Below are 24454 nucleotides of genomic sequence, written 5' to 3' on the forward strand. Positions count from 1 at the left end.
AAAAGAGTTCCATGTCAGGATAAAATCTGTTCGAGGGATAGGCAGCGAGGCCCAGCTGTATTTGGGCGGGCAAGCTTCAATAAAGGCGTTTCAAATCACTCCAAATCAGTGTGCCTCTAATCGCTTTACGTCACGTGTCGTCTATTGCTTTGAACAAACTGATCGCGTCTAGGAAGCAAGAGACATGTTTATTTGCCCGCTTTGTGCGCCACCGTCCATCCGTGGCTAACGTTAGCCTCCATGTTAGCTCTTCTCGATCCGGTTAGCACTTTTAGCATTACCGCATCCCCTTCGACAAAGCTGCTCATGCCTTTTTTTCCCGATGTGTGTCTTTTTTTACTCACCGGTTGGTAAACCAGTTGCTCCGATACACTCACTGAATTAACGAGGACCTGAAAAACGGGGGGACTTGTGATACTTCCTGTTAAAAAAGCCGGTGCACCGACGCGGCTAGCTCGCAAAGGCTAGCAGGCGAATGCTAGCAGGCGAAAGCTAGCGCGCAAAAGCTAGCTCGCTTGCAGCTATCACCACCAGGTGTCCAAGTGCTTTAATTAAGCAGCAAGTCAACCGACGGGAGAACGATGGCACGATAATAAAAAAAAGTAGATGCAGGGAATGGTGGCCCGTGGAAGCCGACGTCCCCCGCAAAGACTCTTTCAGCACCACCCAGTGCTCAGAGTGATAAATGAAAGCCTCTAGCCTGGCTGCGCAAAGGTAACACGGCAAACTAAGCCAACTCGAGTTCGAATCCAAAATGGCGATTAGGGCTGAGGGTGACGGAAGTCGTAATAGGCAGCTTGCCCCCTCGCTAGTGTTGGATTTCATCTTTTAAATTGTTTTAATAACTGGTTTTGGCGTCTCTGGGATGTGTATTGAGAAGCACGCAACTCAAGCAATTTATGTACAGAATGTTTTGATTGACTGCTAATGAACTAAAAGCAAGAATGGGAACAACCAATGGGTTTCTCACTTAGTGGGTCGGGAACCAAAAGTGGGTCACAGGGAAACAACTCCCCCGTTTGTGATTGGATCGACACACATTTTCGATTTTGGCAAAAAAATGTGTTTTTTTAATCGATTGCCATTGACGGGTATAGATGTTGAAAATGGATAGGATGTCTATCAACATCCGTGGGTTCTGAATTCTTTTACTAACTACCACAACACATGCTGTGAATACTATACAAACTGGCAGTGAATGAATTAAATCCATTTCTAATTATTACTCTTAATTGTTTTATATAAAGTTGCATTATTATATGCAAAGCATAGAGGAAAACCTAATGCATGATTACTTACACAGTGCTTTTCAAATAGTGGGGCGTGGCCCCTTGGGGTGGTGGGGGGAGGGGGCTCGAGGCTCCGTCAAGGGGGGCGCGTTTGACCTCGGGGAACATGCTTTTTTTATTTTTTTAGTTAGATGTTTTTTACTGTCCTAGAATAAAGTGCAATTACACTTCCATTACATTAGGGGGCAGTGGCGCTCTCATTGGGAGAGTGGGGTAGGAGTTTTGTTTGCACTGAGCATGTGCGCTTTGCACACAGTATGGAGTTTGAGTATGAAGTGTAGACACAAAGTGTAGCAGACAAGATGAAAAAATATTTAACAGGGATAAGAAGACATCTCCCGAAAGTTAAGTCGAGGAAATATAACGAAGCGTATGTTGACTGTGACTACGATCCAGCGATGACATTCTTATTAAAAAATGAACCGAATGTGCACACGGATCGCCTGATGCTCATCATGTGTGGGGATGCTCCTGGCTGGCTTCATTGAAAAGCCAGCCTGAATCAACAAGTTCGACCATCCTTGTGCTTTAAAAAACAAGAGCAAAGCCTATGTTTTGACTGATTCGTTTATAAGTGACAATGGTGTTTTTTTAAAAGTTTTTTTTGTTACCTTACAATTTTCCATCCCACGCTGAGTCAGGAGAGTACAGTAATCCCTCGAATATCGCAGATGATGTAGATCAGACATGGCCACAAGAAGACATATACATCAAGCAAAGAGGAACTATTTTCACTGTGTACAGTATTTACATTTTATAATATATACATTATATTTAGATATGAATACTTTATCATCATTTGATATGCTTATAGCTCATTTCATCTCATTTTCTGAACTGCTTTAGGCTCATTAGGGTCTCGGGGGGTGCTGGAGCCAATCCCAGCTTTTTCTGGGCCAGAGGTGGGGGACACCCTGAATTGGTGGACAGCCGACCGCAGGGCACAAGGAGACGGACAACCATGCACACTCACACCCATACCTAAGGGAAATTTAGAGTGTCCAATCAGCCTACCATGCATGCCTTTGGAATGTGGGAGGAAACCGGAGTACCCGGAGAAAACCCACGCAGGCCCGGGAGAACATGCAAACTCCACACAGATGGACATGACCTGGATTTGAACCCAGGACCCCAGAGCTGTGAGGCCAACGCACTAACCACATGCACCACCGGGCCGCCCTGCTTGTAGCTGTAATATTTAATAAATATACTGTTAGGGTTATCAGTTTTACATTATTAAATATTTGCTTGCAATGAAGAACGCTTTGCTTCACCTACGATTACTTTTTGATAATTGTACTTGTGCACTTGTATTTCTGTATAGGTGCGAAAACATGTATTGTGGCAGTGGGGTGATCCTACTTCATGGTTTTTCCTTTATTCCGGCCATGTCTGGTCTACATTTACCGCAATATTCGAGGGATTAGTGTATATTTTTTTTCAAATGATATGCCTGGTGTTTGAGTGGTTAGTGCGTCGTCCTGATATCTTGGTTTCGATCCCTGTCAGGCTTCACTGAGTGGAGTTTTATAATTCGTCCCTAGGTATGTCTGTCTCCTTGTGCCCCGTCATTGGCTGGCCACCAATTCATGGTGTCATCCACCTGGTGCCCGTAGTTAGCTGGGATAGGCTCCAGCACCCTCTGCTGCCCTTGTGAGGGTGAGCGGTTTGGAAAATGAATGAATTAATGATAGTTTTCTAAGAAATATTGTTTTCATGTGTATACTGGTCCGCCTCATGGCGTACTGGTTCACTCGCCTGACATCGGTGCGGGTGCAGGCGTGAGCTCGATTTCCGCTGGTGGTGGTATGATTTATAGAATTTACGTAATGGAGGACATATATTATGTATATATAACCACAAGTATACACATTCACTGTGGGAAAGAAGCATATTTTATTGGAAAGAACATTCTTGTTACTTTGACTAAGACAATCGTGTACTTTGTTTAACCCTGACAATTTGATTATGGGATATATTGGGATATGTAATTCATCACCATCAAATTTGTCAAAAAACCATTCCCCGACAATAGTTTATCTATAATTATTAAGTGATAAAGATCGGAAGGCATCTATCTTACAGCCGCCCAGTGTTTTTGTTGAAAAAGTGAACCAAAAAAAAGTATTTTGCCTGTTGGCGTTTTTTTTTTAAATGGAAATAGTTCCTGGAAAAGGTTTAGAGTTTTGCTTTGTTTCAATATGTCCAATTGGGGTTTCAATTCCAGTTTCAAACAAATCTAAATTGAAATATTTTCAAATGAAGGCATTCAAGGTCATTACATACTATTTTCACTAACTATCCGGCACGCTGACATACAACTCTTTAGTTTATGAAATTCTGCATCCATGAGTAAAATTACTGCATTTTCAGGAACTCACTTTTTGTGATTAGCCACTGTAGTGCCAAGAACCCACGATCGTCATGGTAACATAAGCCAGGCTCCACAATGGCCTGTCAGTCACCCAACCATTTCTCTCTCTAATCTGTCAAATTTTGCATGCATTTTGACTTTTTTGGTCGATAAATGTAAAATAGTATAATAGATTTAGTGTATTGCTTTGCTTTGCTATTGTTCTATATCCAAGTTTTTAAATAGGACTCTCATACTGTAGACAAAATTAAGCAGGAATGATCTAAAGAGTTTAACTCAATCGATAATTTTGCTCTTTCTAGTGAATTGTCAACTGAATATTTGCGCTTGTCTAAACTTCCTCGCCGTTATCTCCGGCACCCTTGATAAGACGTTTGTTGCCCCTCTTGCCACCTGGTCCACGGGGCTTGGCAAATGCTTGCTTCAAGGTGTGCTCCATCGGGTGGACTTCCTCGTACAAGAAGTCCTCTGTCAGGCTGTCACCGCTATCTATCTCCATCTGCACACGGGTCAAAGAACACTGCTATTTTTATTTTTTACTTTTTGATATATTTAGAAAAGATTTGTCACCGTCGAATTCCCTTCGGTGATAAAATTAGGAATTTAATGAAAAATATGAGTGGCAAAAAAAGTAAGTAGTCGCATTTACTTAAAAAATATTACTCAAGAAACGTAAAAGTAGTTATGAAAATTAAGTTAAATTAAGTACAAAAGAGAGTAAAAATTATTCGGTAAAAATAATACTGATCTAATGAATATTAAGTGTTTTTTTTAAGAATGGTATACTTTTTTCAGCACAGTCATCTGTATCAGTGTTTCCCAACCACTGTGCTGTGAGCAATGGTCAGGTGTGCCGCGAGCAATTGTTAAAAGTAAAATTGTGTGGCATTTGCATCTTGTCGGGCCTGCGTGGGTTTTTTCAGGGTACTCCGGTTTCCTCCCACATTCCAAAGGCATGCATGGTAGACTGATTGGACACTCTAAATTGCCCCTAGGTATGAGTGTGAGTGTGAATGGTTGTTTGTCTCCTTGTGCCCTGGGATTGACTGGCCACCAATTCAGGGTGTCCCCCGCCTTTGGCCTGAAGTTAGCTGGGATTGGCTCCAGCACCCCCCGCGACCCAAGTGAGGATCAAGCGTTTCAGAAAATGAGGAGATGAGACTCTGAAGTAATCAGTAACACTAGCTGGCGTTACTTTCGTCTTTGACCAGTCAGATTTCTACTCCAGATTTACATACGGGGATTTATTGTTTTGTAAGCTCTGTACCTTTTTGGTCACTTCCAGCTGGTAATCTTTCTCCACTTCTTCGAGGAGCCTGTTTTTGCAGCTGGAGTACAACATCCGCTCCTTTATGCTGCAGGTGTACCCAGGCATTGAATATATGAACACTGAAAGTGATAACATATCACAGCCTACATTACGTGTTGTTAAGAATGCTTATTTGCAATAACACCGGCACGGTACTGATAGCACAATCGCCAAAGTATCAATTTCCATTTACTTTTATGAAAGTGGTTGCAGTTTACATTGGTGTCAAATTGCACTAATTTATAGTGGGAGAATCGACAGAGAATAGCTGGTGGAGTTGTGTCATAGCAAATCCAGGTCGGTCCACCTGTGTGGAGTTTGCATGTTCTCCCCGGGCCTGCGTGGGTTTTCTCCAGGTACTCTGGTCCTCCCACATTCCCAAAACATGCATGGTTGGCTGATTGGACACTCTAAATTGCCCCTAGGTATGAGTGTGTGCGTGAATGGTTGTCTGTCTCCTTGTGCCCTGCGATTGGCTGGCCACCAATTCAGGGTGTCCCCCGCCTCTAGCCTGGAGTCAGCTGGAATAGGCTCCAGCACCCCCGTGACCCTAGTGAGGATAAAGCGGTTCAGAAAATGAATGGATAAATTAATGAATGAATGAATTATAAGAGCTCCATTTTTTTGGTTTTAGGGCTCATTAACTGTGCACGTAGGTTAGTTGAGGGAGAGAGGTTTGGTAGGTTTAGTGTAGGTAGTAACTCTTAAGAACTTTTGTTCATTTCTTATGCAAATGTTAGGATGGATCGGTGTATAAAAATGGATACATCTGTAAATTGTACAGTATTACTGACCTAAAGACTCCTGAATGCGGCCCTGGTGGGAGTGCTTGAAGATGAAAAAGTGGTATCTTGGGGAATCTGTGGGGATCCTAAATGGGAGCTCATGGGTCTCTGTTGGCTTGGTGTGTACAAGCTCGATGGTCTCTTTCTCCACATCCAACCTCTGCAATCCAAAACAGGCAGGCTATTTACGGTGGCCGCATAATTTGACCAAACGCTTCAACTAAAGCTCACCAGTTGGATGTAGTTGATATGTTTCCGCTTCAACTGCTCCAGTGCCTGCTTGGCCTCTTCTTGTAAGGGGAACGCGAGACCCCGAGATACTTTTTTGTCGATACCGAACTCCACTGGAACCTAACCCACGAGACCCCACATAAAAAGTGTCTACAGTATAAAGCAGTGGTGAGATCAAGAAAGACGAAACTAGAGAAAAGTTTAGTATTTAGTGAACAATTAAGCTGTTCATTGTCAGTTTACTGAAAAAATTAGGCATGAAACAGAAATATTCCTTATTTAATTGCAAAACACATTTGCTCAAGCATAATGAAACTAGCATAATGCTAACACAATGACAAATGCCATTGACAAACTATTAAATTTGATTAGTATTAACTATTGTAATGGCGGCCCGGCGTATGAGTGGTTAGCGCGTTGGCCTCACAGCTCTGGGGTCCTGGGTTCAAATCCAGGTCAGTCCACCTGTGTGGACTTTTTCCTTGGCCTATGTGGGTTTTCTCCGGGTACTCCGGTTTCCTCCCACATTCCAAAAACATGCATGGTAAACTGATTGGACACTAAGTTGTTCCTAGGTATGGGTGTAAGCCCGAAATCAGCTGGGATAGGCTCCAGCACCCCCCGCGACCCTAGTGAGGATAATTACTGAGGCTTAATTTGATCAAAAAATAGTATCAATGATTGGTAGAAAGATTATTACAAAAGCGACAAGACCGCAAATACAATACAATGGATGACTATGGAGGAAAGGTGAGCAAATGTATAATAACCATGTTGATATTTTCATATTTGTATACTAAACACTAACACAGATTCATTTAGTATTATGATTTAATCAATTTGGTACTTTTTCCCCCCTGTAATTGGCTGGCCACTAATTCAGGTTGTCTGGTACCCATAGTTGGCTGGGATAGGCTCCAGCACCCCCATCACCCCTGTGAGGATAAGTAGTACGGAAAATGAATTAATAAATATTGACTTTTCAAATATTTTTAATTTCACTTGGGTTCTCCTCCCTTAATCAAATACAAAATTTAATAGGATTTTTTATAGGAAAAAATTTGTAAATGTTGTTACATACTCTTGCACGTGGAATCCCAATTCGTCTACGCTCATCCTGTGGGAAAGAATAGTAAAGTTTGTACAGCTCATTATTACTTCCCTCATAAATAAAAAAATAAGTAAGGAAATAAAGCAGTTGTACAAGCAACTTACCCATACAACCTTGTCCTGCAGAGGAAAGAAACATGGTAAGTAAGTTGCCTTACAATTCCACCTCAAAATCAGATCATTTTCTCCCCGACTTCACCTCTGTGACTCGAATCCGTTGTAGTTCTTGTTCAGCTGCTGTGAGAGGCGCTGGAGAAGAGCAGGAGGTCATATGACGGAGGTACCCCTGGAAGCACACGTCATCCTGCCGATGTAGACAATAGTCGATGAAGAACGTCCATTTCAGGGTTGACACCAGGTGCCCTCTGCCCCCACTAACCTCAACTGTGCCAAAGAGCTCGTCTTTGATGTAACCTCCACCGAACTCTTTTTTCAATGTGGCGCGAGTGGCAGCATACACCATCTTCTGTCTAACCTGCACAGTAAAAAATACTGTAGCATTCCTATCATGCCCTTTCAGGGAGTCTTTGAGTTACGAACGAGATCCGTTGCGACGCTGGTGGGGTAACCTCAAATTTCCGTGTAAGTCGAATATCACTGTTTGAAGTCAGAATTTGTGGAAATTGAACAGTTTTTAAATCGCGCAACTTGATTTTACTTTTAAACAAGCCAAAAAACAATTGTTGCGCTATTAAAAAAAATCTCTTTTGAAAAATGCGTGTTTAACAAATAAAAGATTGAGTTCACAAATTCAATCACTCATCTATTAGCATCCGACAGCCGTTTCTGGCCACCATAAAAAAATTCAACTCTCTACGTTTCACGGTTTGGACAAATGTAGCGAGAGAATCTTAACATACACACACTCACACACCCATAAATCATGCTTTATAAGGATTATAGATTAGGACAATAATCAAGTTATGTGTTTATATTTTTTTAGTCTTTTAAGAGATAAAAGCCCTGCCAGCAACCCTCATTTCCCATTATCCGGGATATTTTGTATGCATTCATTCATGTTCTGAACCGCTTATCCTCACAAGGGTCAGGGGGTTTACAATGGTTCATCATCGGGACATACTGGTGACTGGTCAGGGGACCAGGCGATGAAAATCCACTCATATCCCAGTGCATTCTGGGAGTCCAACCGGTAGAGGATGTAGCACGGCTGCTGTGGCATGAGCAGAGGTAACAGGAAGTGGTCGTAGTCCTTGTCCCAGCTTTGTGCTGGCTGTCCGCACGACTCTAGCACCAACTCTTCTGTGAAAACCCCCCCAAAATAGATCGTCACCAAATACCTTTGAACTCCCTCCACATAAAAGATTGTGTCTTTACCATTTTGGATGACGATTTTCAATATTCTGATAGCACCGCCCCTTGCTTGGACCAGGAAATCTTTAAGCTCTGATGATGCTAAAGTGGCCAGACATAAAATAGATCAAATGTGTAAATTTTTTAGCAGACTTGAGTTTCGAGCAAACCTGGAAACGGTCTACCACTACAATGGAGTGAAAAATACTCACTTTATATGAAAACCTTTAGTTGAAAAACACATTTCCAATATATAGTATATACATCTTGCCTTTCGTGTTTGTCTTTCAGCTTGATTGTGTTTTGTAAACTTTGCAGTAATTTTGTTTAATAGCTTTATTTTACTATATACAGTACTAATTCTCTTTCTCTTTTTTTATTTATTAAGAACATTTGTTTGTTCATTATTTTTTTGGGACCACTCAAAAACTGTAGTGGGTTTTTGTCCGGGCTCGATCAGATTTATGCCAATGAATTCAAGTATAGCTCAATCTGATTTGTAATAAAGAGCAAATATTATAAACCACTGTTTTACTAATTTGTTTTATATTTTATCGAGTTCAGGAATGCAATTATGAAATTAATGTGTAGAAACAAAAAACAACTTTCATATCACAAACAGGTAAAGAAATTCCATGCAATTCTGCCTGTCAGCATGTTTCAAGGCAAGACTGAAAGGAAAATGGTTATTACATATTACGACAAAAGTATTAATCTTGTCAGAAAAAAAAGATGCAATATTAGTAGAATTCAGTTTTTCAGTGTAATGCGTGAATATAGAAATTATAGACAACCATCGACACAATTGTCTCAGACATTCTCTGTAGTTTAAAATCAATGAAAGAAAAATGACTGCACAGTCGTCAAAGATAGGAGAAGAGGTGATTACAGTACATAATATAAATATAAAAGCTAAGAACACAATTGTACTTGTATTCTTGTTTTATCCCTCACAAAGTTACATCATTTTCATGATTAGAATTTGATTTCTTTGCAGAATTTTAAGAATCTGTTTTTAAAGTATTCTTCAGTAATGATTTTCAATGTGGCCAAAGCACTCAATTTTAACGTAGCGGCTGGTTAATATTTCACATATTGTCAGTGAACTTTTTGAATAAATAAGTTAACAAATGTAAAAAAAAAAGTGGGACAGTAACAGTAGTTGTAGTAGACCCACCATTAAAAAAGAAAGTAATTTTAAAAAATGGTAAAAGAGTCTACTTAGTCTACTAAGATGCTGACACCACAAGAACCTGAGACCTAAAAGTAAGAACACCCGATCCAGCTTGGAGTTGTATGGCAAAGCATCTAAAACGGAGAGTTCTAGCTATAAAGAAAAACACATTTCAAATAGGCACAATGCACCATTTGGATCAGAAATGCCAACCCCATATAATTGGTGCTGAAAAGTAGAATGTGGAAATGTGTTACATATCACCATGGTTACCAAACACAGCGATCTTATTAATGATGTATGATCAGGTGAGAAAGGTGAGAGAAATGTGCCTCAGGCCAACTATGTGCTCTTGTTATCAATCCCATAATATCATTTCATTATACTGTAAATGCAAAGCACTTAAAATGATGAAAATACAGTAATTATCTGACATTTATAATACTGCAATACTTCATTACATCCAGAGCAGGTTGGAAGTCACCTAAGCAAGCGTAATACTTAAAGATATATATATATATATATATATATATATATATATATATATATATATATATATATACACATACACATACAAAGACCTTTAGAAGAAAACAGAACCTAAAGTATACATGCAAAATAAACTACAAGTGAGATTAAATTCCATGCAATGGTAGGGCTCAAATAGAAGTGTGTGAGTTAAAATAAACTGAGGTTGAAGCTGAAATGGAGAGAAAAAAATGCAAAAATACCGTTAATTCCAGTTTGGTGTGACATGTTTCAGCCAGTTTCATGAAAAGAGCAACTCCTGATGCTTTTGTCTGTCCTTTCTCTTCTGACTTAGCAGGAAGTCTCCCTGTCCAATGATAGCAGACTGTCAGACCCACACGCACAAGCACTCTCGTGGGGGACGCTGGAGATTCTTCACACCTGAAATGCAATCTGCGGAACTGGTTGGCGGATGAGTAATATTGGAGCTGACAGTGGATATGGAAGTCTGACCACTGATCTAAAAACCTCTGCGGATCACTGACCAATGCTGCCCCAAGAGCCCGCCGACTTGGCAACTCGCAGGTGAGACCAGGTGTTGTTCTTGTGTCACTTGGTATCATTTATCACTCCTTTATAATTTCATAATCATCAGCAGTAGTAGCATCTCAAATTCCAACTCACGGAAATGTGACACCACACAACAACGTGCACAAAGACATAAATAATTGAAAGTACTTCAAATTATTGAGAGTATTTCAAGAATATGACCATTGCAACATTGCTGCCTTGACCTAGGATCTTGGGGCTGTGGTGTTCTTTTATTGTAGCGTTATGAAGCTACTAAAAGGAAATTAAATCCATAGAAAGTGAGTTTTGGTTTCTTACATACATTGACCGAACAGAAGTTGAGAAATTTGGGAAAATGTAGAAAAAGAGCAGAACACGGGTTTCCAAACCATTTTTAACCTATATTAAATTGAATGTGGTGGTCCGGTGGATGAATGGTTAGCGTGTTGGCTTCACAGTTCTGAGATTGAAGGTTCGATCCCAGGTTGGTCCTCACTGAGTTAGCATGATCTCCCCAGACCTGCCTTGTGATTGGCTGGCCACCGATTCAAGGTGTCCCCCGCCTGGTAGTTGATTGGGATGGGCTGCAGCACCCCCAGCGACGCTTGTGAGGATAAGCTGGAATGTGGTATGGCATTGTTCAGCTGAAATAAGCATGACATCCCTGGAAATATGATGCATATAATTTTCCCAGTTTTTCAAGTTACCCAAGTGACGAGGCACCCACACGTTCCAATACTGTATCATGGACGCCGGCTTTTAAACTTGACGTCAATGGCTGGTGGCCCTTTTTCTCTTTGCCTCAGAGGACAAAACATCCAAGTGAAGTGTATCACATGGCAATATCCTCTCTCTCATCTCATTTTCTGAACTACTTTATCCTCACTAGGTTCATGGGGGGTGCTGGAGCCTATCCCAGCTGACTTCAGGCCAGAGGCGGGGGACACCCTGAATTGGTGGCCAGTCAATCGCAGGGCACAAGGAGACAAACAACCGTTCACGCTCACATTCATGTCTAGGGGCAATTTAGAATGTCCAATCAGCCTACTGTGCATGTCTTTGGAACGTGGGAGGTAACCGGAGTACCCAGAGAAAACCCACCCGGGGAGAATTTGCAAACTCCACATAGGTGGACCGACCTCGCCCGGCATGAGGTCCCTCTGGCTTGAATATCTAAAAGTTGGAATGTCTTTTTTCATAACAGGCCTTTTCTGTTCGTGGGGTATTTAGATATCATCACATGACCCAATTTGCATCAATACAATGTGCATTTAGTCTCTCTAGACATGGTAACTTTTTTTTTTGCATGCCTTGAGCGAGCAAGCCTCCGTGTTAGTTAGTGACTGTAATGTCTTTGTGTCGCTGATATTTTCATGTAGCAAGATACTCAAGGACAGATATTTGTGGGTAAAAAATGTAGAGATGCGTGAACCTAAGAAAAATGGTTGACAAAATCACTTAACGCACTGAATATCTAAAAGTATAAGGATAAACGTTGTCCTAATAGATAAAATACATAAACATTTCCTACTATTAGTAACATGTATTTACAACTTCCTACAACACAGCCCACATTCTGGTTTAACTTCTATTCTAGTACCAGGGGTACTATGCTAAAGAGCCAAAACATTTTTGGTTCCCGTTGGATCAAAACCTTTCGCAGCCGTTCTTATTTGAGAGACATCTTCCCTTAAAATTTGGTTGTATAACAAACTGTACAATAAATACATCAAATACAACAAAAGGGTTACTTAACACCCTCCGTCCTCATTGACAGTGACATTCCCAAATCATAACTAAAATCAAACTAGTATATCATAACTATCCAGGAAGCAATTAATAAGTAAATTCAATGTGCTAACTCACGCACGTGTACGCACCCTCCTCCCCTCACACACACACACAAATGTCTGTCGTAGCGAGGTTACCTGTGACAGGATCGTGTATTATTCATTGACTGGTGAGTACATAACCCAAGCATTCATACATTTTTTATATGAAGAGCCTCCCACCTCTGGTATTGTGCACACTCACACTGAGAAAAAAGTTAGGCTTTGAGATATGTTAGACTTGTGTTTAGCAATTTTAAAAAGAATAAATAATAAAAGATGGACATGTTTTGAAAATTGTATACTGTTGTTTATAAAAACGTAATTTGGTCATTTCTTGGTAGACAAGTCGTTGAGTGGCCTCTGTAAAAGCAGATCAAAGTAGAATAGTATTTTTTGACTCACTAATTTAGTCTTTAATTAAAACCATTAGTAAGATAATTTCATGTTTCAGAACAATCTTAATCTCAACAATGCACATATGATTATCACAAAGTAAAAAAAACATTTATTGTTTTTAACAATTATGAGCACAGTAGAAAAATAAAATATATTTAAAAACAAATCACATCATGATGATTTGAGTTGTAAAAAAATACTTTAAAAATACAAATGCAATAAAACTTTACCTGATATCAGACAGAGGTTAAAAAGAAGAATGAAAATGACTGATGTCAGCAAATTGTCAACAACCATTACATGTGAAATACATATTTTGTAAAAATTATAGTCCTCAGAAGTCTTCAATACTCGGGAGCCAAAATGTCTGTGGATAGGACAAAAAAAGAAGGTATTAGAGCGAAGGTAATTTTCATATATAATCATTTATACTCTGTTATACAAACATGCTCGGGGTTGACTGAATAGTCGACGCGTACCACTGCACAATGACGCCAATAGTCAAAATCCCATGATTGCCTATCCATATATTTCGGTATATATGGTATATTTAGAAAAATACACACACATATATATATATATATATATATATATATATACACACACACATATATATATATATGCATGCATATATATATATATATATATATATATATATATATATATATATATATATATATATATATATATATATATATATATACACACACACATATATATATATGCATGCATATATATATATATATATATATATATATATATATATATATACACACACACACATATATACATGTGTGTATATATATATATATATGCATGCATATATATATATATATATATATGTGTGTGTGTATATATGTGTATATATATAGGTATACATGTATATATATATGTGTGTATATATAGATATACATGTGTGTGTATATATATCTATGCATGCATATATATATATATATATATGTATATATATATATATGCATATATATATATATATATATATATATATATATATATATATATATATATATATATATATATATGTGTGTGTGTGTATATATATATATATTTGTGTGTATTTTTCTAAATATACCATATATACCGAAATATATGGATAGGCAATCATGGGATTTTGACTATTGGCGTCATTGTGCAGTGGTACGCACAAAAAACAAAGAATCGAGTACTACAATTTTCCTTAAATTTCTGAATAAAACCTGTTACAGTAATCCCTCGATTATCGCGTCTTCACTTATCACGAATTCACTACTTAGATTTTTTTCCACTATTATTTAAAAAAAAGAGAGATATGTGTGTGCGTGCGTGCATGCGTGCATGCATATATATATGTGTGTGTGTGTATATATATATATATATATATATAGGTATACATGTATATATGTGTGTGTGTATATATAGATATACATCTATATATACACACACACACATATACATATATATACATATATATATATATATATATATATATATATATATATATATATATATATATATATATATATACCTATATATACACATATATACACCCACACATATATATATGCATGCACGCACGCACATACATATCTCTCTTTTTTTTAAATAATAGTGGAAAAAAATCTAAGTAGTGAATTCGTGATAAGTGAAGACGCGATAATCGAGGGATTACTGTAACAGGTTTTATTCAGAAATTTAAGGAAAATTGTAGTACTCGATTCTTTGTTTTTTATGCTGCTTGGGTCTTAGAAAATATTCTAAACACAAATAATCTCACCATGCTGGAGCAGGCAGTGGCAAACGTCATGTATCTGGGGTTAAACTGCAAGGCGCTGATGGGACCAGGATGTTTCCCATCTAACACGGCAACCTTCATCTTGTTCTCTGTGCTCCAAACGTGGACTCGCCCATCCTCTGAGCCTACGGGGGGACCGGAAGTTGGGTTAACATCATTTTTACAGCATATTACATTGGTAGAGAGAAGTCAAAATATAAAGCTCAGCGTTGACCTATCATGACGAATTGGGAGTCGGGGGTGAAACACGCTTCAAGCTTTAAGCCTTTACTGTTGTTGTAGCCCTTTAAATGAGCAACAAGAAAAGTGAAAATAGAAGACAGCCATTCCAAATGTTCAATAGGTTTGTAGCAGATGTGAAAGGGTCTTACAGAAAACTTGTGCATCACAGCTCCAGTGAAGGCGTTGAGGATGCAGATCATTCCTCCGTTGGTCGAGATGAGAATCTGCTTGCCATCGTTACTGAACTTCAGCCCGGTCCAGTCACACGAGCGATTCATCCTTAATTCAAAGGAATTAAATGGACCCTTTTGACAAAATTAAGTCATAAGAGATAGTTATGTATTTTTACTTCTCAGATCATGAACATCGAACTGGTGTGGGTTGTACCTTAGCAAATGCGCGGACGTCATACAGTTTAATGAACTGTGAATTCACTCCTACCGCGAAGATGAGTCCATCTGGGTCAAAGGAACAAATGGGTCTGTCAAGGGGTTCAGTTAAACCCTAGAACACAAAAAATGGGATTGGGTTACAAAGGAAGGTTCTGTAGAGGTTTGCTTTAGAAATGAAATCCATTGGTTATATATTGCATCTGTTCGCATTGGTGTCAGGTGAGCAGCAGCCAATTCCAAGCTGATTTTAAGCAAGAGAATTTTTTACAAAATTCCTGTTGTCGGATTTTGGAAGAGGACTTGGCTACAATTGTGTGTCAGACACGTAAACGACATCACTCATTTCTATTTCACTAGAATGTGTTTTGGGGATTCCGATTTCTGGATGACGCCGTTTATTCGTTCATTCATTTTCCGAACCGCTTATCCTCACAGGGGTCGCAGGGGGTCCTGGAGCATATCCCAGCTAACTTTGGGCGCCACAAAGCAGACACACTCAATCGATAGCCAGCCAATCAAGGGGCACAAGGAGACGGACAAACATTCACGCTCACACTCTGATACATAGGGGAAATTTCGGGTGTTCAACCTTAGCCTACAATGCTCATTTAAATTTGAATATTGTCCATCTCGGATCCCGGCGGATGAGTGGTTAGCATGTCGGCCTCACAGTTCTGGAGTCGAGGGTTCGATCCCAGGTCGGTCCTCAGTGGGTGGAATTTGCATGTTCTCCCCGGGCTTTGTGGGTTTTCTCCAGGTACTCCGGTTTCCTCCCACATTCCAAAGCCTGGTTAAACACTTTAAATTACCCCTAGGTATGAGTGTGAGTCAGGGTGGCGGGGATAGGCTCAATCAAGCCCAACCCCGTCCCTCCGTGACCCTTGTGAGGATAAGCAGTTCAGAAAATGAATGAATGTTGTCCATCTTATCTCATGGCTTTTACGATAACTTTCATCTGACTCACCTGTACATTTTCAGTGCGTAGATCCCAAATGCGAATGGTCTTATCCAGTGAACAAGAGATGAACATATCCTCCACAGGTGACATAGAGAGAGCCGTAACTCTGAGCATTTACAAAAGCAGAAAAATCACAGCACAACTTAAAATGACAAACTGAAACAAAAACACAAGTCTGAATAAAATCTACATGGTAATATTTCGCTTCTCGGAAATATACGATGGCTTTACTCACCTTGCAGTGTGACCTGGAAAATATCTGATGTACTTGTAGTCGGTCAGTGACAGATAACGAATTGTATCTGCAAATTTAAAAAAAGAAACAATATACAGTAATCCCTCGCTATTGCGGTTAATGTAGACCGCGATAATCGAAAAATCGCGAAGTAGGGTCACCCCTATTATAACTTTATTATAATTATTTCTCTCTTCAGTGCTGAGTTCTAGTAGCAAAAGTGGCTTCCGCTTACGAGTTTCAGTGTGGATTTTCACATTTTTATGAACTTAAATAAAAATAACAAATATTTTAATAATTAATAGTGGGGGGGGGATCGCAAAGTAGTGATTTCGCGATAAGTGAAGATGCGATAATCGAGGGATTACTGTACATTAGTACCTTGATTTATAATAGCCACAATTTAAAAGAAAAGATTTGAGCCATTAATTGGCAAACATGAGATTTGAGTCATTTTTGACAGTGTGAACCTTTTACAAATGGTGATGCCAAAGAAAATCTTTTAAAGGCTTTCAAACTAAGTAATTTAAATTTTGTTTGTACTCCAATGACATCAGTTCACGACAATTGCACACAAGTTAAATTTTGGAGAGTTCAAGTTTATTCAAGTCTCTTGAAAAAAAATACTAATAGGCTAATAGTGCAGTTTCATTACTTTAGCCTCTGCAAATACGGTTTGCTTTCCAATTGTACTAAAAGATATTCAAAGCATTCTTCAATTTCTTTATTGTAATAAGTAAGCATTGTTTTGGGTAATGATGTTGGTAGATGCCATATAAACTAATTATAGTATTGGCTGGCCACCAATTCAGGGTGTCCCCCGCCTCTGGCCCAAGCCATCTGGGATGGGCTCCAGCACCCCCCACGACCCTAGTGAGGATAAAGCGGTTTAGACAATGAGATGAGAGATGAGATATACCTCGCATTAGACTCTATCAACATGTATGGGAGTGGCAGGGAACGGGGGTGAAAATTCACACTCTATTCCCTGGTCTAAGGCTTCAACACAACATTAAGCGGAATGAAAAAAAATGATGTTTTGGAATCTATTTGTTAAGAATGAATGAATATTTCTATAGGAACAATTGGTTTCGGTATACTAATCACTAGTGATTTGAGTTCAAGTAACATCATGATGCTCAATGAACAAAATTCAAGCAAAATTCGACAGCCTCATTTCAACAGAGTTATTTACCATCCAGTTTATTGGAACTGTAGATGACTTTGTGAGAATCCCCATGCGTGTAACGGATCAGGTCTGCTCCATACTTCTTGCTGTAAAGTGTGTCAATGGGTCTGTGAGGGAATGATTGCAAAGTTAAACACTGCCAAAATGGGCCACTTCATGCAAGCACCATCAGTGAAAATAGCTGCGTAACTTTTCCAAGATTTAACATCGAAATCAAATGTTTGAGGGCGGCCCGGTGGGGTGAGCGGTTATCACGTCGGCATCACAGCTCTAGGGTCTTGGGTTCAAATTCAGGTCCTGCATGGGTTTCCTCCGGGTTCTCCGGTTGCCTCCCACATTTCAAAGACATGCATGGTAGGCTGATTGGACACTCTAAATTGCGTGTGGGCGTGAATGGCTGTCCGTCTCCTCGCCACCGATTCAGGGTGTCCCCCGCCTCTGGCCCGAAGTCAGCTGGGATAGGCTCCAGCACCCCCCGCGACCCTAATGAGGATAAAGCGGTTCAGAAAATGAGATGAGATGAGATAAAATGTTTGACTATTTTAGTGATGGCGCAAGGTAATTGCAACAAACACACAAAACTACAACAAACATACAAAACTACAACAATTGATAATGTATAAGACATTCCAATATGCACTCACTTTCCTCGGGTGATATCGTAGACAACAATGCGGTCGTCGTCGCTGCTTGAAATTGCGTTTTCACCATTCGGACTGTATTCCAAACAATTTACTTTATCCGAATTTTCGCGGTATGTTCTTGCAACCCTGAAACTCCGGAGCACGCTGTCTGTGATTTTCATGTTTGCAAAGCGACTCCACTAACTTGATTAAAAAAAAGGCAAAGCATGAACATAAATTGCATTTTCCCCATCAGATCAATGCACAGTTACACATCGCATATTTAAGATGCTGTTAAAATATAAAGACTGACCGCGGTGGGAAAGATGTTGAAGACGAAGTTAGTTTGATTTGTATGAAGCGATTGGGCAAGGAGGCGGGGCTTGCCAGCCGCATGGTGATTTTAATACATAAGAAAAAAAGGCGGCTATGACGGTAAAACAAAACGAGCACACACAAAAAACACGGCGTAGTAATACCGGAAGTTATCGTTTTCTGAAACAAAGAAACATTAAAAACCGAAACAGAAAAATAAAGCAAAATTACTATTTTTGGGTGCTAATTGATATTAAAATTCGATGACTGATTCCCCAAAAAAATCTTCACAATTTACTTACTTGTTAAGTTATTACTAATGCATTGAATTTCTGAACCGCTTTATCCTCACTAGGGTCGCTGCGCCGGCCCCTTTCAGACATCAATAGAAAAAAGTAATATAATTGTTTTTTTTATTGTTATTATGCAAGTATAACGAGTATAATTTAAAGCTTCACCACGAAGTGCACAAATAACAACAACAAACAAACAAATACATTATGAACACATATTAATAATAATAACACTAATGATAACAATAATAATAACAACAACAATAATAATAATAACAATAAGAAGAAGTAATGCATAAATAATAATAAGCAGTCATGCATAAATAATAATAAGAAGTAATTCATAAATAATAATAAGAAGTAATGCATAAATAATAACAACAACGATGATAATAAGTAATGCATAAATAATAAACAAATAAGCAAGAAATAAACAAGTAGTCAACATAGTCTTCGTTGTGTTTGCGAGCAATACCCGGAATTATTTTTGTCAGGACAACCCGGAAGTATTTATTGCAACACACGCGCGTGTCATACAGAGGCATTACATTGCCCTTAATTCTCTTTAAACTCTCATGATCAATATGAACCAATGTGCTAGAAACCTATTGACTGTCAACTGGAATTTCCTTCTCCAACCTCTGAAAAAAACACAGACTAAATGCCACCGGTGTTCGGGGACGTCGTTTGTTTGCCCCAGCCGAAGTCAGACCACGGCCACGAAGCAAGCTCCAGATCCTGGGAAAGGGGATAAAAGTCCCCTTCGTGCCATTGACTTGGCTCGAAAGCTCCGGCAGGAGAAGTCCAATAGCATTACCCGGGCAGCGGAACTCCCTATGACTGACCAACAAAGGAGGATAATGGACTTAAAACGCTTCAGTCTGCAGCTTCAAAATGTTCATCCTAATGTGCTGGCTAAGCATCTGAGAAAAAGTGTGCTGTACCAGGATCAGCATGTGGTCATCATCAACAAACCGTATGGGCTTCCTGTGAAAGGTAAACAAATTGAAGGGGTGTCCAAACTACCGAATCATGAAGCTATTATTGGATATGGCACGCACAAGAAGCTTAAACTCAGCATGCATTCAGTTATTCTCAGATTTAACACAAGATTGAGTTAGTCATTCAAACATTTTATCTTTGTTACTTCAGGTGACAAAACCTGACATGTTTAAATCAATGGTTTAGAATTTCAGTAGTGTTTTGTTTTTATATAACTTTTGTAAACAAACACAATGTGAAAATGGAGTGGTCCTGGTTGTGATCTCTTTTGGAAATTTTCTCTTTGCTTTGCAAAGTTTCAATAGTATAAATCGCCCCCATCTCTCATCTTATTTTCTGAACCGCTTTATCCTCATTAGGGTCGCGGGGGGAGCTGGAGCCTACCCCAAATCAGCGGCCAGCCGATCACAGGTTACAAGGAGACGGACAACCATGCACTCTCACACCCATACCTAGGGGCAATTTAGAGTGTCCAATCAGCCTACCATGCATGTTTTTGGAACGTGGGAGGAAACCGGAGTACCCGGAGGAAACCCACACAGGTGGATTTGTACCCAGGACCCGAGCTGCCGGGCCGCACAGTAGTGTAAATATTATTTATTTATTCATTTATATCCAGCTTCTTTTGTTTTGGTAGGCCTTTATCAATTTACTGCCATTAGCAGCAGCAGAAATCAAATCCATTTCAACTGGACTCGATGGAATGATTGGTGCAAGCCCTCCCAGTCAAATTGGATTAGACTTCTATCCCTGTCAATGGCAGCCAGAGTCTTTTTATTCACCTGCTTCCACTGCTCTTTTACATTCATCAATTACTATGAATTATTATGAAATCTTTTTCCCAAGAAAATGATCTTGGCCTTTAATAAGTTACTGGCTGAAAACTAAATAAATAATAAAAATAAATTTATTTGAGAAACAAAGAAGAAAAAATAATTCAATAAACAACCCCAAAATTGAATTAATTTGACAAAGAAAAAAAATCTAAAAACAACCCCAAAAATAAATTCATCTGAAAAACAAAGAATAAATTTTCCAAAAACAACTTGAGAAAATAAATTAATTTGCATAATAAATAAAAGATTCATTTAAGAAACAATCAGAGAAAATAAATGAATTTTAAAAACTTTTCCCAAAAATAATTAATGAAAAAAAATAACCCCCAAATTAAAATAATTTGAAAAATGGCCAGAGCTTTTTTTAAAAAAAATTTTTTAAGGTGAAAGCAATAAGCTGGGACTCGTGCGAGGGTATGTTTAATCATTTTTTTAAAAAAAAGTTTTATCTTTGGCTGCTTTTTATCTTGTCAGATTCCACTGGGGACACGTCCATATCTTCCGTGCTTCCCGTGCTCTCCAAAATGATGGACGGAATGAAAGTCAGATCCAACTCCCAGCTGCTGCCCTGCCTGGGCCTGGAGAAGGAGATGACGGGCGCTCTCCTGTTGGGAAGGAGCCAAGAAGCGGTGGAACACGTACTGGAACTCAACAAAAGTAATCAAGTGCAAAGAAAGTACTGGTAAGTTTTTCCTTTTAGTCTACAGTAATACCTTGACCTACGAGTGCCCCAACATATGAGAAATTTGATACCAGTAAAATTCTGAGCAAATATTTGCTTTGAGATATGAGGCAAATTTTGAGATAGTCGTACCTCTTACTTAGGAAATTAATTGGTTCCAGAACTTTTTTCGTAACTTGAAAAGTTCGTAAATAGAGATGTACTTTATATGTAAATTCACTAATTCGTTCCACGGTCCTCACACAACAACCAACTAAACCCTTTAAAATTGGTCAAAGTGTCCCAATTTTGTAGGAAAAATGTGAGGGAACACACAAAAGAGAGAAAATTATAAGGACATGATTTATCAATGTCTTAAATTAAATAAAGCATATGAAAATGTGCCCTGCACCGCTGAAAGAGTTCCCGCTGTGGCTGTTATAATGGGAGATGTGATACCCACGTATGTCCACCAGTTTTTAATCGCTTAATAAGAGGAATTGCAATCATTAATAAGGGGAGGAATTAGTCGAGGTGGACAGGGATGTAAGAGAGAATCTTGAAACATGGATAGTGGTTGTTGTGAGACAGCCAATTGAATGCTTTTATTGTCATAATGTGAGATAGAATGAGAGCGATGAAATGAGAGCCCAGTAGAGGGTAGCGATAATCTAAAGTGAGAATCAATGCATCCGCGACAATATTTTCAAAATAAAATAACAGTTAAGGAAATGCATTTACTTTTGGGGGGATTTCGTAACTTGGATATTACTCGAGTTACTCATTTGCATATAAAAAAAATTGTAACCTGAAAATTTCGTATCGAGCCTGGTGGCCGAGACGCGAGAGTCTGCTTATGATAACAGTGCACCGTCTTTCTCGCCGTGTGTTGCATTTTTGCTGTGTTTTTTGCGTTACTGCAGAATTAAGGGAAAAATAATGGGTCCAAAGCAAGCAGATGCAATGAAGGGTTGTGCGAAGAAAAGGCGTATGATGACAATCAATATTGAGCACGAAATAATCGAAAAACATGAGAGAGATGTGAGCGTGACAGAGCTGGCTCGCCAATACGAGAGGAGCACCCGGACAAGTTGGCAAGTGGTTGTGCGTTATCCTATTGTGAGGACATTTGTGTGCGTCATTTTCGGAATATTTTGAAGGGGAGACAAAAGCGAACAACCCTAGATAGGTTCCTTTTAAAAACTCCGGATGAAAGTGAAGGTGGAAGCGAGCAAAAAAGAGCGAAGCCAGAAGAAAAATAAAAAAAATAAAACAATATTAGAATTAAGTTTAGTGTAAATTAGAATTAGAATTTATTTTAAGAGTGTCTGTATCATAATCCAAGTTTATTTAAATTAAATTTAAAGTTGGGTATTATTACGAGCGCATTCCTCTCTCTCTCCACTCCACGTAGTACTGATTAATGTCTCATTTTAGTATTGAACATCATAACCACTAGATCACAGGTGTCAAAGTGGCGGCCCAGGGGCCAAATCTGGCCCATCATTTTGTGCGCCCCGAGAAAGTAAATCATGAGTGCCGACTTTCTGTTTTAGGATCAAATTAAAATGAAGAGTATAGATGTACATGAAATTTCCTGTTTTTTCCCCTTTTAAATCAATAATTGTCATTTTTTAATCATTTTTTTCTGTTTTTAGTTCAAAAATCATTTTGTAAAATGTAAAAATATATTAAAAAAGCTAAAATAAACATTGTTTTAGATCTATACAAAACTGAATATTCACAGCTTTTAATCCAGTTATTTTAATCAATTTATTTTAAAAAAATCTAAATATATCTTAAATGGTCCGGCCCACATGAAACTGAGTTGACGTTAATGCGGCCCGCGAACCAACCCGAGTCTGACACCCTTGCACTAGATAGTTATTTGTTATTCTGTTAGTAGATGGTGAAATAGAACCAATACAAATGTTTTTCCATTGTAATATTCTGTTTTTTTGGTGTTTTGTCACAGGGTGGGAATGAATTAATTTGTATTTAGTTCATTGCTGATCATTGTTTAAGATACATGTTGTAAATCGACATACGAGCTCGGTCCCGGATTGCATTAGGCTCATATCTCAAGGTATTACTGTATTTGGCTGTCTTCTGCTATTGCTCACAAGAATGTGAATAGAACGCTTTTGTGTATGGACAAAATGCAACCAAGACCAACGTGAAACCATGTCCGTAGGCTTGTGACGGTGGGCGTACCAGTGCCGCCTGAAGGCATGATTGATATTCCCATCATTGAGAGAGCGGTCACGGGTTCTCGGCCTCACTACAAGGTAACCAACCGCCTGATAACGTTATCTTATGAATCATTTCCCCACTGTTGCTCCTTCTTTGTAAAAACTACAGATGGCTTTAAGCCCCATTTACAGAATGAACGACCTGGGTGATGGACTAACAAAAATCCGAGCTAATCGCCAATCCCTTCCCGCCGCCACAAAGTACAAAGTCCTGGACAGCCATAACGGATGTAGCCTCGTTGAACTGGAGCCTCTTACTGGTAAGATGCCGTTACAGTGGTGTACGCAATAATATAAATATCAGAATTATACAAAGACTGACTTGGTTTTATAGGAGTGAAACATCAGATGAGGGTTCATATGGCATTCGCCATGTCATGCCTCATTTTAGGAGACCATAAATATTCGCACACAGAGAAACTGGCACCACAGGTAGGCATTTCAAACTCACAATAAATGTTGCAGCTATTCATAGCGGAGATTTTCCCTACAGAAATTACCGGAACGTGTGCTGGCAAAGCTCGGCCTGGAACAGAGCAAGACCCGCCATCTTCCGCTTCACTTGCATGCCCGTGAGCTGACGCTGCCCGGAGTTGGCAGCGGGACTATCAGAGTGCTTTGCCCGCTACCAAAGTTCTTTACGCAAACACTCACTCGTCTGAATTTAACTTTTCCTCGGGAAAAAGATGACAAAACACCACCTTCTGATATTGTTTGAGTGTGACCCTTATAGTATCTTGGATTTGATATCGTACAGTCTAATTTTAATAAATGCATCTCAACTAGTATGGTTGATTTTGAGGCATCACGTCTTAAATGGCGCAGTATGTAACTCTCA

General features: G+C 39.1%; 3 protein-coding genes and 1 long non-coding RNA gene across 5 annotated transcripts; 2 read left to right on the forward strand and 2 right to left on the reverse strand.

Moving 5' to 3' along the window:
* The first annotated feature begins 111 nt into the window (after positions 1-111).
* LOC144075317 (uncharacterized) lies at positions 112-15515 on the forward strand. The gene is made up of 3 exons (XR_013300532.1): positions 112-714; positions 10410-10636; positions 15030-15515. It is a non-coding gene; the product is annotated as an uncharacterized LOC144075317 (long non-coding RNA).
* twf2b (twinfilin actin-binding protein 2b) lies at positions 3846-10664 on the reverse strand. The gene is made up of 12 exons (XM_077602202.1): positions 10493-10664; positions 10315-10418; positions 8434-8511; positions 8180-8358; positions 7478-7573; positions 7298-7402; positions 7204-7218; positions 7070-7105; positions 5989-6108; positions 5767-5917; positions 4931-5052; positions 3846-4162 (listed from the first exon to the last, which is right to left on the reverse strand). Exons 2-12 carry the CDS (start codon positions 10337-10339, stop codon positions 3995-3997), a joined length of 1095 nt encoding a protein of 364 aa, XP_077458328.1. The 5' UTR covers positions 10340-10418; positions 10493-10664; the 3' UTR covers positions 3846-3994.
* On the reverse strand, positions 12712-18619 carry LOC144075316 (WD repeat-containing protein 82-like). Of its 2 annotated transcripts, XM_077602204.1 has the most exons (10): positions 18571-18619; positions 18279-18461; positions 17641-17741; positions 16446-16512; positions 16217-16316; positions 15248-15364; positions 15010-15165; positions 14853-14922; positions 14621-14763; positions 12712-13216 (listed from the first exon to the last, which is right to left on the reverse strand). In XM_077602204.1, the coding sequence occupies exons 2-10, from the start codon at positions 18437-18439 to the stop codon at positions 13184-13186; spliced, it is 948 nt and encodes a 315-aa protein (XP_077458330.1). In that variant the 5' UTR covers positions 18440-18461; positions 18571-18619; the 3' UTR covers positions 12712-13183. The 2 variants fall into 2 exon arrangements, with proteins under 2 accessions (XP_077458330.1, XP_077458329.1); XM_077602203.1 differs by lacking the exon at positions 18571-18619 and having other exon boundaries at positions 12713-13216; positions 18279-18556.
* Positions 18620-19349: 730 nt separating this feature from the next.
* rpusd4 (RNA pseudouridine synthase D4) lies at positions 19350-24409 on the forward strand. Its single transcript, XM_077602201.1, has 6 exons — positions 19350-19861; positions 21178-21385; positions 23559-23652; positions 23726-23876; positions 23951-24048; positions 24110-24409. Exons 1-6 carry the CDS (start codon positions 19441-19443, stop codon positions 24332-24334), a joined length of 1197 nt encoding a protein of 398 aa, XP_077458327.1. The 5' UTR covers positions 19350-19440; the 3' UTR covers positions 24335-24409.
* Positions 24410-24454: the final 45 nt, after the last annotated feature.

This window comes from Stigmatopora argus, chromosome 6 (assembly GCF_051989625.1).
Source record: "Stigmatopora argus isolate UIUO_Sarg chromosome 6, RoL_Sarg_1.0, whole genome shotgun sequence".
In the NCBI taxonomy this organism is placed as follows: domain Eukaryota; kingdom Metazoa; phylum Chordata; class Actinopteri; order Syngnathiformes; family Syngnathidae; genus Stigmatopora; species Stigmatopora argus.

Coding starts and splice junctions, on each gene's coding strand:
- twf2b (XM_077602202.1), bottom strand. CDS start 10,339: ATGTCACACCAAACTGGAATTAACG. Junction 8,512..10,314: donor ACACCAAACTGGAATTAACG/GTATTTTTGCAT, acceptor TGGCCACTTTAG/CATCATCAGAGCTTAAAGAT. Junction 8,359..8,433: donor GAAAATCGTCATCCAAAATG/GTAAAGACACAA, acceptor GGGTTTTCACAG/AAGAGTTGGTGCTAGAGTCG.
- LOC144075316 (XM_077602204.1), bottom strand. CDS start 18,439: ATGAAAATCACAGACAGCGTGCTCCGGAGTTTCAGGGTTGCAAGAACA. Junction 17,742..18,278: donor TACGATATCACCCGAGGAAA/GTGAGTGCATAT, acceptor ATTCCCTCACAG/ACCCATTGACACACTTTACA. Junction 14,923..15,009: donor CTGTGATGCACAAGTTTTCT/GTAAGACCCTTT, acceptor GCTCATTTAAAG/GGCTACAACAACAGTAAAGG.
- rpusd4 (XM_077602201.1), top strand. CDS start 19,441: ATGATCAATATGAACCAATGTGCTAGAAACCTATTGACTGTCAACTGG. Junction 21,386..23,558: donor CAAGTGCAAAGAAAGTACTG/GTAAGTTTTTCC, acceptor CCATGTCCGTAG/GCTTGTGACGGTGGGCGTAC. Junction 23,877..23,950: donor TGAACTGGAGCCTCTTACTG/GTAAGATGCCGT, acceptor TTGGTTTTATAG/GAGTGAAACATCAGATGAGG.